General features: G+C 35.7%; 1 protein-coding gene across 1 annotated transcript in view; it reads left to right on the top strand.

The window, feature by feature from the left end:
- DSCAM (DS cell adhesion molecule) overlaps positions 1 to 11,186 on the top strand; it is a gene marked incomplete at its 5' end in the record, with an annotated part of 259,601 nt that overhangs the window by 113,643 nt on the left and 134,772 nt on the right. Inside the window, 4 exons of the mRNA XM_029285138.1 lie at positions 901 to 1,197; positions 2,128 to 2,403; positions 4,354 to 4,632; positions 10,017 to 10,136. Of these exons, the coding sequence (XP_029140971.1) occupies positions 901 to 1,197; positions 2,128 to 2,403; positions 4,354 to 4,632; positions 10,017 to 10,136 (972 nt within the window). The remainder of the gene's footprint in view (positions 1 to 900; positions 1,198 to 2,127; positions 2,404 to 4,353; positions 4,633 to 10,016; positions 10,137 to 11,186) is intronic.

The raw sequence follows: 11,186 nt of genomic DNA, 5'->3' as shown, positions 1-11,186 counted from the left end.
GGGCGTCCCGGTCCAGAAACGGCCGCAACTGGCGAATCAGGCGAACCTGATAAAATGCTCCCCTGGTCACGGCCGACAACTGGTCGTCCAATGTCAGCCGTGAATCCAGGAGAACACCCAAGTTGCGGACCCGATCTGAGGGGGCCAAAGTTTCGCCCCCTATAGTCAGCGATGGAATCAGCTGACTATGCCGAGGCGCATAGTTAAACTCATTCAGAGTAAACTCATTCAGAGTAAAGAATATTCTCTGGACATATTTCTACCAATCTGAAGTTTCTGGTCTTGCCCCTTCTTCCTGTTCTTCCCAGACATTCTGTTAAATACGTATTTCTTGTAGGAAAACGGTCTGCTAAATACACGTGCATACACACACATTTAATGTTAGGACTAAAAGCACTTGTCACTCACAGTCTCCTAATGAGGAGTTTAATGAAATAGTTGAGATAAAGAAACTGCCACAGTTATATATTTATGTATATGATTTATAGACATGTGATAACTTCTGTAAGATCTTGTGCATGGGTTGAGACAGGATATACTGTGTTCTACTTTTGTTAAATTTTGCTAAGTTAACTTTGGTACATTAAATAAGTCACCTCTGTTCCCTTCCTAGTTTATTTCACTGGATTAACCTCTACTGTAACCCAGAATAAATTTATAATTAGCCTAATTGACTGAAAGCAATAATATTAATATAAAATGGCAAGGGGAAAAACATAAGTGATTTTTTCAAGCAATAAATATGGGTCAAAATGAAAACTAATTGTGCTACTTTTTGAAACCAGTATTTATTTGGCTTCTTTTTTTAAAAAAAACAAAGGAGCTAAAGAGATTTACCCTTTTGTGGTAAACTGTCTCATGTATCTTCTGTTTTTAACTTAGATACCTTTCCTTCTACAGATGGAACTCCTAAAATAATTTCAGCCTTCAGTGAGAAAGTGGTAAGCCCCGGAGAAGGTGTATCTTTGATGTGCAATGTAAAGGGAACTCCCCTTCCTACAATCACGTGGACTTTGGATGAAAATCCCATAATTAAAGATGGGAGCCACCGTATTAGTCAGATCATCACCTCTGAGGGGAATGTGGTCAGCTACCTAAACATCTCCAGTACTCAGGTCCGAGATGGCGGAGTATATCGTTGTACTGCCAACAACTCAGCTGGAGTCGTCCTCTACCAGGCTCGAATAAACGTAAGAGGTGCTTGTCAAATCAGCTTCTCAAAAAAATAAAATAAAAAAAATAAACCTCATTATAGTAAAATGAAATATAAATGCATACAGTATATGAACTTTGCTGTGGAATGCTAAGATTTTTTGTCCAATGCTATCTCTATTTTTCCCATGTAGGAATAATGGTATAAGACTATAATACTAAGGACAGCTTCTTCAGAGTAAGCATCATTGATAGGGCTTACTTCTGAGTAAATGTGTATCAGATTGCACTGACAGCCCATTATACAAAATAAGCACAGCAAATGCTATGAATGTATGTTATACATACTAATCAATTCAGCTATTTTTAACTTACTATAGAACTTGTTTTGCTTGCATGAGTTTTTTTCTTTTAAAAACGTAACATTCATTGTAAGTATCCAAGTTTAGAATATTGCAGCTTATATCTGTAATTCAGTCCTCATCCTGACAGATGTATCAGAGCACACCTCTTCCCTTAGAATACATACACCCATTGAACTGCTGACTGAGGGTGAAATAAATTTTCAACCGAAACCTCTGGAATATAAAAGGTTAGAAACAGTAACTATTCACCCTAATTTTAGAAATATCAGGCTACTGTTTCTTTCTGTCTTGTCTTATTTGGCATTAACTAAAATTTCACTAGCTTTTAATTTGTAATTCAACACAGATTTTTATCATAATGGTTTAGTGATCCAAATGTGTAGTTTGATTAATTAATTAATATGGCTATTGTAGGATTAGAAAAATTGAAAAGTGTAAAACAAGTAGGAAGAACCCCTTATGTTGCTCTGTGAAGTTAAAAGTTAGGAAGGAACTGCAGTAAGCTGCAGTTTTCAGGATCTAAAAGAATTATATATTTAAAAGAAAACAATATTTTCTTAACTAATTATACCTCTAAATTATTTTCAAGAGCTTGCTTTTATCTTTACAGGACCAGCCAGCATTCGGCCAATGAAAAATATTACAGCAATAGCAGGGCGGGATACCTTCATTCACTGTCGTGTCATTGGTTACCCTTATTACTCAATCAAGTGGTACAAGAATTCTAATCTGCTCCCTTTTAATCATCGTCAAGTAGCATTTGAAAACAATGGAACACTGAAGCTCTCAGATGTGCAGAAGGAGGTGGATGAGGGGGAATACACATGCAATGTTTTGGTTCAGCCCCAACTGTCCACTAGCCAGAGTGTACACGTGACAGTAAAAGGTAAAACATGCATGTAATTTAAAAATGCTTGTGAAATTGAGAATGAAGGTGATAAGCATCTATCATAGATTATGGTCTAGCTTACAGGAATTTGAATGTATATCTCTATGAACTTTATTGTTGGTCTGAAATTGACCTTGGAGCTAATCTATACTGATCTGAGTGTGGGTTACTGGTGGAAAGGTGCTGGAGTCTTTTTCTCTTTGGGACTAGTTGATTGTCTCTTTTGCATAGTCTATAGATGTTGTTAAGGTCTATGCGTCTATTGATGGCTGATTTGTCAGACTGCCAGGCTTCTAGAAATTCCCTGCTATTTTTTGGATTTGGCCTGGTCTAGGATTATCACTTTTTCCTAATAAAAACTATGGTTCAATTTGTGTATATGTTGTGAAATTAAAGAATTTTCATCGTGCCTTTTAACTGCCAGTTGGTGTTCATGTATACGTTCTGCCAGTCTTCTGCCTGTTTGTCCTACAAAGTGGTTTTTGCAGTTCTTACACAGTTTGTTAAATGACTCCTGTTTTTTCTTCTGGGGTAGCTGAGTCTTTGGTTTGCTTAGGATGTTTTGAAGGACTTTAGTTGGCTTGTGTGCTATGCTGATTCCATGTGGTTGGAGTAGTCTATTTGCGGTTTCTGGGTACCCATTTTGTTGGAATGTGTTGTATAGATGCTCTATTTCCTTTTTCTACTGTTCTGGGTTGCTGCAATATCTTTGGGCTTGTTTAAATAAAGTCCTTATATAGCTTGTCTTGTGGGAGGTTGGGTTGTTGCTTTGGTAGTGGAGCACTTGGTTAGTATGGGTGGTTTTTCCGTAGACTTGCATTTCTAGTTTGCCATTGTGGTCTTTGCTGATCAGCATGTCCAGGAAGGGTAGTGAGTTGTTGTTTTCTGCTTCTCTAGTAAACTGGATTCCTTTAAACATGTTGTTGATGGTTCTTTGGGTGTTCTCTAATTGGTCCTTTTTATTATCGTGAAGGTGTTGTCTACATATCTGATCCATATTTTCGGTTGTATTTGTGGAAGTGCTATGGCTTCTAGATATTGCATGATGACCTCCGCTATAAGTCCTGAAAGCCTCCTTCATTGGTTTCCCATACTGTAGTTGTCTGTCAAAAACAAATATAATGGAGATGTTAGTTTGCATGCCATCTCCAGCAAGAATTTTCAGTCATGAGAGCTTTGAAAAGTACCAGCCATAAGAGCTACTGCTATCACATCATACAGATAACTGCTGTGCAGCAAGTCTTACTGTCAAAGGGTCTTAGGACCTGCTTGGCCAGTTGTAGAAATTCTGACCTCAAAAATAATCGCTAAAGCTTGTATTCATGCTATGTTGTGAACAATTCTGAAAATCTACCTATGATTTATACTTGATTTTTAATCAACTTTTTCTAGACAGTGCCCTTCATACTTATCAATCACTAAATGTCCTAACTGAAATCTTGACTCAAAAAAGTTAACACTTTGCACTTAATAATAATAATAATAATAATTTAATTTATATACCGCCCTTCTCCCGCAGGACTCAGGGCACAGAACCCCTTATTCAACAATTAGCTTAATAGGGCAGAAACCCCTCAGACCCAGATCCGCTAGATTAGAATTTTTTATTGCAGGCAAAAATAAAAAAAAATAGAAGAAGCCTTAACAGAGTAGAGAGCTCAAAGTGTTGCCTTTTTCCTTTCTGAGGTAAGCTTCTTGCTAGTTTGTTTAAAGGTCTTTGGCAGATGAGATGTGTTTATACAAAAGACCTGTCTAGCCTGAGAATTTATGGTTCCTCCATTGCCAGCTCCTACACCAGCACTTTATTGGTAAAGATTTGACAATTAATAATTATTTGTTATAGCTTCACCTAATGCATGCTAGTTGCCTTGCAGATGAAATATTTTCTTCTGATAATTTTTATAGTCACACTTTTTTGAGCAACATATTTGCTCCATTTTCTTCCAGTGCCACCTTTTATCCAGCCCTTTGAATTTCCAAGGTTCTCTATTGGCCAGAGAGTCTTCATTCCATGCGTTGTGGTCTCAGGGGACTTGCCTATTACAATCACCTGGCAGAAGGACGGTAGGCCAATTCCAGCCAGTCTTGGGGTGACTATTGACAACATTGACTTCACCAGCTCCTTACGGATTTCTAATCTTTCCCTTATGCACAATGGAAACTATACCTGTATAGCAAGAAATGATGCAGCAGCTGTGGAGCACCAAAGCCAATTAATTGTTAGAGGTAAATATAATGGTGGCAATAATATCATCAAAAATATTATCAAACACCAGTTGTGATGGGAACTAAATGCTACTAGAGTGTACAATAATTGCTCTTTTGTCTTCTCACATGCACCGTAATAATAGCACATTTCCTTTTTCTGAACATGTTGCAAGTGAATGCAATCAATGGTCAGGAAATGTCTGTTTTTACCCTTGGAAACTGCAAGTTTTAATATACAGAAAATCTTAGAGTGAGTTGAAAGAATTTGAAATATGATTAGATTATTTTTATAGCATTTTAGCTTTGAGCCTGTCCATTTTTAATAACAAATTATGTTAATTGATAAGCAAGCTGTATAATTCTGCTACAATAAAGAATTATTACTGTCTTGCCTTATGTTTTGGCAATATCAGTTGTTCAGCTACTAAGAAGGTGTCTCCTATCACTGTATGCTATGGTGATGTTTCTCAACTGGCAGCCTGTGAGTCAAATCCAGGTGCATCCAGACAGAGGCTCCTAGCACTACCAGTCAGTAGGTATTATCCTGCTCTTCTGTTTTTTTCCTAACTAATAATTTATTTGAAACAAATCCACAAAAATGCAATTGTTGTTATACACATTTTGTACATAAATAACTTCCATGACTATCTGTAATACACGTTTTTCTATGCAACTTTTCCTATGTTTGCTTTATTTAAATTCAACTTAACCCTGACTTAATTTGTAGAAAACTTTCCCAAATATACAGTACATGGACAGTTATGTAAATGTCACATTCTGATGATTATGAAGCTTCTGAGGACAATAGCTATCCATAGAATGCATTTATTGTTGCTGTCTCTATTGCAGCAGAATTTGCTTGAGTATTTCTACTTAAAAAAAAATTCCACAATGGAAATGAATTCCATTCCAGAAGGCAGGAGTGTATGAGTCCTTGACTTATAACCATTCATTTAGCAATTGCCTGAAGTTACAGTGGGGCTGAAAAATGTTACGTATGGCTGGTTCTCACACTTAAGATCATTGCAGCATCCCCACAGCCACAGGATTGCAACTGGCAATGGGCATGTGTTTACAACAGTTGCAGTGTCCCAGGGTCACGTGATCACTATTGTGACCTTCACAGCCAGCTTCCAGCAAACAAAATCAATGGGGAATTCACTTAACAACCGCAGCAAAAAAGATTGTAAAATTGGGTTCCATCAGATGATGACTCACTGATGATTATATTGCTTAGAGACTGAGTCGAGGACTACCCATTCAAGTAACTCTTAAATGTTTTGAACTAAATTTCAAATAACACCTTACTATGTAGGTCTTAAAAACATTTAGTTTAATATAGGATGTGGATTAATTAAGGAATATTTTAAGCTTTGTAAAAATGAGAATGTTTGAAAAATAATTAAAATAAATAATAGGGAAAAATGTTTAACTAAAATACAAATATAGTATTATAAAATCATAAGAGTCCAAAAATAATTTTGTGACTTTTTTATGAGAAAGATGTATTTGAAGAAAATATCTAAACAAATTATTTGTTTTGTACTAGATTTATTTATTATTTATTTATGCATGCATAAATAAATTCATGCATGCAACTGGAAAAAAGCATAGCTAATGATGGAAGTAATAAACAATGCCAGATTTATCTTAGGCTACTGCTGCTTTTTTGGGAAATAACTAAGCAATCTGTTGACATGGGATCACTATATAGATTGCTGGAATCAATAAATTAATACAATGCTTAGCATATTTATTTTACATAAATAAATGAAATATAACTTGAATAAGGCTATCTCTATTGTTTATTTTTAAAACATGTATAATGGAAATAAGCTTTTCCTATTGTACCTCTTGGGTATTTTACATTATCTAATAATTAAATGTCCAGTGAAAAGTATTCCAGAGTGTAGAAGATACATTGGGAGTTAGATTTTCCCAAAGCAGGATGTCTTTTATGCCAACAGACAAACAACAAAACCAAAAATTTGTGAGGAAAAATCAGATCAGAGAAGAACCAGATTTAAACTGCAATTAGTAGAAGACAGGACTATGCACTTACATTGATAAAGGCAAACATTTCTTACAATGAGGTATCTACAATTAATATGCAACAGTAATTGTTATCTAGCCATGATGCATCAAATAGGTTCTGCTGAGTCTGAGCTAGCCTGACAAACAGTTCTGAATATCTTATAAAGGTAAAGAAAAGGTGTCATGTAAAAATTAAGTTGGCATTTGTCACAGCATGCACAGTCTTATTGGGCTGAGATAACCTAGGAGTAAATATAGTAAACAGTGGTTTGTATCAAATGGTGGTTTATCTTACACTATCTACAATATACACTAGGAGCAAAATACATACATGTGGTAATACAGCAAACTCTTAACACACAGCAGTTACAGCGGAAACGGATGAGAGAGAGAGATAGTCCAGCAAAAGCCTTCCCTGTTATACTCAGGCTCTTAAAGGGACACAGACTTCTGCTGAGTCATTCCTATCATTGCATCATTCACATTACATTACATCATTATATAAGCTGTTTAACTATTAAATTAATACCTTGACAGCATTTAATCTTGAGGATGTTAAACAGTTAAACAGCAGTACTCAAATAAACTTGTGAAATATTCCATTTCATGTATTTGTTATTAGAAACCAAATTCCCAAAATGCAGTAAAAGGGGAAATAGAATATGCAGACTAATCCATATTCATGGAGCATAAACTTCTTTCACATGTATATTTTAGAAATAAGAGAAGTTTCTGATACATTCCAATGGGAGCAAAATACTAGAGTCCATTAAAATGGACTTAGTAGTGGTAAAGAAGGGAAAGGATGGATTAAGTAAGTTTACTAATATCTACTCCATTCTGCCTTCAAAGAGCTAAACAAAAATGTGTACATTTATGAAAGATACGGCTAACCAAAGTGCTTGTAAATAGTTACATTCTTTAAAAAAACTGTTACATCAATGGTTTCTCAAAGTGTAACAGGGAAGTGTTGTTAAAAATAACCTTTATCAGGCAGATTGTTCTCATGACATCACCTCTGTGTCATCTCCAGCCTGTAACTTAGACTGCCAGGAGTTATATCTAGTTATTCTGGTTTGAAAGTGAATTTTTTCTGCTTCACCTTACACAAATATTGCCAAGACAACCTACAATGACTTAATGGCAGTGCTGGCAGTAACACAGTCAAGGGTAGGGATCTGCTCAAGTTCCCATTGGCTAATGAATCTATGACTATTTGCTGGGCACTGCTCTCTAAAGCCATTTTGACGTGGGACATGAATCAAAAGACCTCAATGGCAAATAGTTGACACAGCTCTGGAAGGCCATCAATTCTGTGTCAAAGGCCCCTTGCTCCCAAAACAGTTCTGATTGGTCAGTGAGTCACAGGAGGAGGATAAGATGAAGGGAAACAGCATTGTTGATCTGGGTATAAGATTTGCCCTGATTTTTTAATATTTGTGCCATTGCCATCTCCTTCCCTTGTTAAAAAATCCAAAATAGTCAAGTGGTCTTTTACAGTACTCTGACCTTAAATTATAGGCAAAATATTTTGAAGTGGAAGTGAAGCAACAATAGTTGAACTAGGTAGTAGGCTGCAGATAAACCACAACATTTACAAGGGTTTGCTTGTTACATGGCTGAAAAACGTTTCTGTGAAAATAAAATATACTGGAATGATGCCTCCTGAAAAAAAAATGCATCCATTCCAAAGAGGAAGAAATAGCAGAGGTATTCCGTTTGTCCCAAAGAGCGTCCTTCAAGTTTAATAGGGATGTACTGTGCTTCAGATTCAAAGCTGAAGAAGTGCCTTGGAGCAGATAAGATGTTGCATATGTACATATCTCTTTAAAGAAATTGTGTATGGTATGGTAACTGCATGGTCCTAAGAAAATATACATTTGTATCTAAGAGGCAATCTACAAGTATAAAATGCTTGTTTGAGAAGAAAGCACAGAAAACCACCCCATGCCTCCTCTCAAGCACTTTCCATGCCCCTAAAGCTCAGCCAGAAATTTTCCTTCCATCATGTGGCCACCACAAGTTTTGCTTAAGACATCCTGGCTATATCCATGTCATCTTTGGCAGCATTGAAGAAGTAGTTTCCCATTGCTGCCTTTGGAAACCCAGTGTCCTATTTTTTTTCTTGGTGGTCTCATATTTTAATATAAACCAAATCCAAATCTGGTTAGCTTTTTGAGATTAGCCAAATTTCTTATAGCTGGCTCATGACAAATAATTTATAACAAAGAGTTTTCTTAAACCAGCGAAAGTGACATCTCACTTGTGCTAACATTTTATAAAACTTGTTTTGAATAATGGAATTTCTTTTATTAATTTAGATTTGCAATACTGCAATACATGGTACTAGTATTTCAACAACAAAAAACAAACATTTTATTCTAAATAGAATCACTTACCATATACGCATTTTAATCTTTCAGAGAAAACCCCAGAGAAAATGAGAGTAACGAAACCCTTCTGTCCAAGACAATGATAAATTTGATCATGTAATCCAAATTACTAATGGTAGCTTTATAAAAAGGTAGTCGTGGTCCATTAATTTATTGCACTCTTGCAATAGCTGCATTGCAAAAATAAACAATCTTCCTCCTGTTCATCCAAAATTGTTGCCCTGATTTCAGTGGAGACAGAAAATCAGTTCAGCAAGAACATACCATATTCTCTCTTCAAGATATTAATTTGCTCTCTTTTTAAAGAATCAACCTGTATGTATAAAAGCATTTGAAAATTGTTTTCTGCATTTATACACAAAACTACCATAAGCCGTTATGGTTTATTAGTCACTATATGGGTATTTAAGGATACTGCAAATTCAACTATTTAAAATTTGCAATTCTGTTGAGACAGTAACTTGGTATTTTAACACCTCAACTACAGCTATGTCCTACAGCTATGTTATGATCTGAAGAATTAAATGCTCTAAAGTAAAACATTTATATGTTTTTGCTATATCTATGGTAACCAACTAAAGAAAGATGGAGATGAAAACCAGAGCACTGATTGCTGCAAACAGGAGGCAACATTCTTAGATTAAAAAAAAAAACAGCATTGTACAAAACGTTTAATAGGAAGCCACAGAATTAATTATAATAAACACCATTGATTCCCTCCCTTGCCATACCAAAGACCTCTGGACATATTAGGTGTGGGCATATTATTTAATTTGGACATTAATGCATTCCAATAAGTATGGCAGTTCTTATTATCAGACTTTTTGTTGCCAAATGTGTTTCTAATACCATTTGCCAAACAATGTTTGGATTGAGGATCAATAGAAATTATTAAAAAAAATATCATGGTTAAATGGTCTAATTATAGCTAAAGTGATAACCTGATTATATCCTACTTTCTTTGTTTTCTTTTAGTTCCCCCCAGATTTGTGGTTCAGCCAATTGATCAAGATGGGATTTATGGAAAAGCTGTGATCCTCAACTGCTCTGCAGAAGGCTATCCTGTTCCTACCATTGTCTGGAAGTACTCCAAAGGTATTTCTATCCTCTAACAATACTGATTATGGTGCAATTTGAAAATTTATTGTGCGTTTATTATGCAATGTTCATTTTGTTAGTATTGCAGCTGTGTCAGATGGTAGGGAGGCTGGAAAAGTAACGGAGGCAGGGTAAACATAATCAAAAGGTAGAAGGGGAGTTTGTTAGCAGCTTATTTTATAAATGGAAACACAACCCTAGTAGCAAGAAGATTAAGAAGAAGCATTTCAAATCATTCAAAGAGATTCAAATGTCTCACTATAAATGAGGGATGAAAAATTTTCTTGTGGTTTCCAAGATACCCCAAGACTAATATTAAAGATACCTTATTCAATCAGTTCAGTTTTTTTTCTTAATCTTGCATAGGGGCTTGACAATACCTATTATTTCTCTTCATTTAATAAAATAATGTAGTCAAATAAAATAAGGGAGAATAAAATAACAAGATCGAGTTCTTGTTATAGGTAGCCTTTGGGTTACAACCATTAAAAATTATACCGGCACTAAATGAATGATGCTTATGAAGGGTCCTTATAGTTCTGGCTGTTGCAGCATCCTTGGTCATGTGATCACAATTCAGGTGCTTGGTGTCCAGTTATGACTATGACATTGCAGTCAGCTATGGCCACATGATTGCAATTTCCAATTGCAATTTCCCTGTCAACTTCCTACAAAGTCAATGGGAAAACCATCAGGAAGTCAGAAGTTGCAGTCTTATGTATCCTTGCTTAACCACCCACATGGTCTTTGTTTAAGGAGGGCAGCACTTAGTCCTCAACTTATGACCATTCCTTCAATGACTGTTCAAAGTTACAATGGCATTGAATAAATGGCGGATGATTTATTTATTATTTATTTATTTATTTATTTAATTTAATTTATATGCCGCCCTTCTCCCGACAGGGACTCAGGGCGGCGCACAACATATTTAAAACCATTAACATATATGCAATCCCCCCCTTAAAACCGAATTAAACCGAATTTTAATGTTGCGTCTTCCGAATATTTAAAACCCAATATAAAATCCACCCTAGGTCAGGTCCGCTT

This window comes from Protobothrops mucrosquamatus, unplaced genomic scaffold, assembly GCF_001527695.2.
Source record: "Protobothrops mucrosquamatus isolate PMUCROS unplaced genomic scaffold, P.Mucros_1.0 scaffold1331, whole genome shotgun sequence".
Lineage (NCBI taxonomy): Eukaryota > Metazoa > Chordata > Lepidosauria > Squamata > Viperidae > Protobothrops > Protobothrops mucrosquamatus.
Note: the sequence above shows the minus strand (reverse complement) of the source record. Positions and strands in the feature narration are given on the sequence as shown.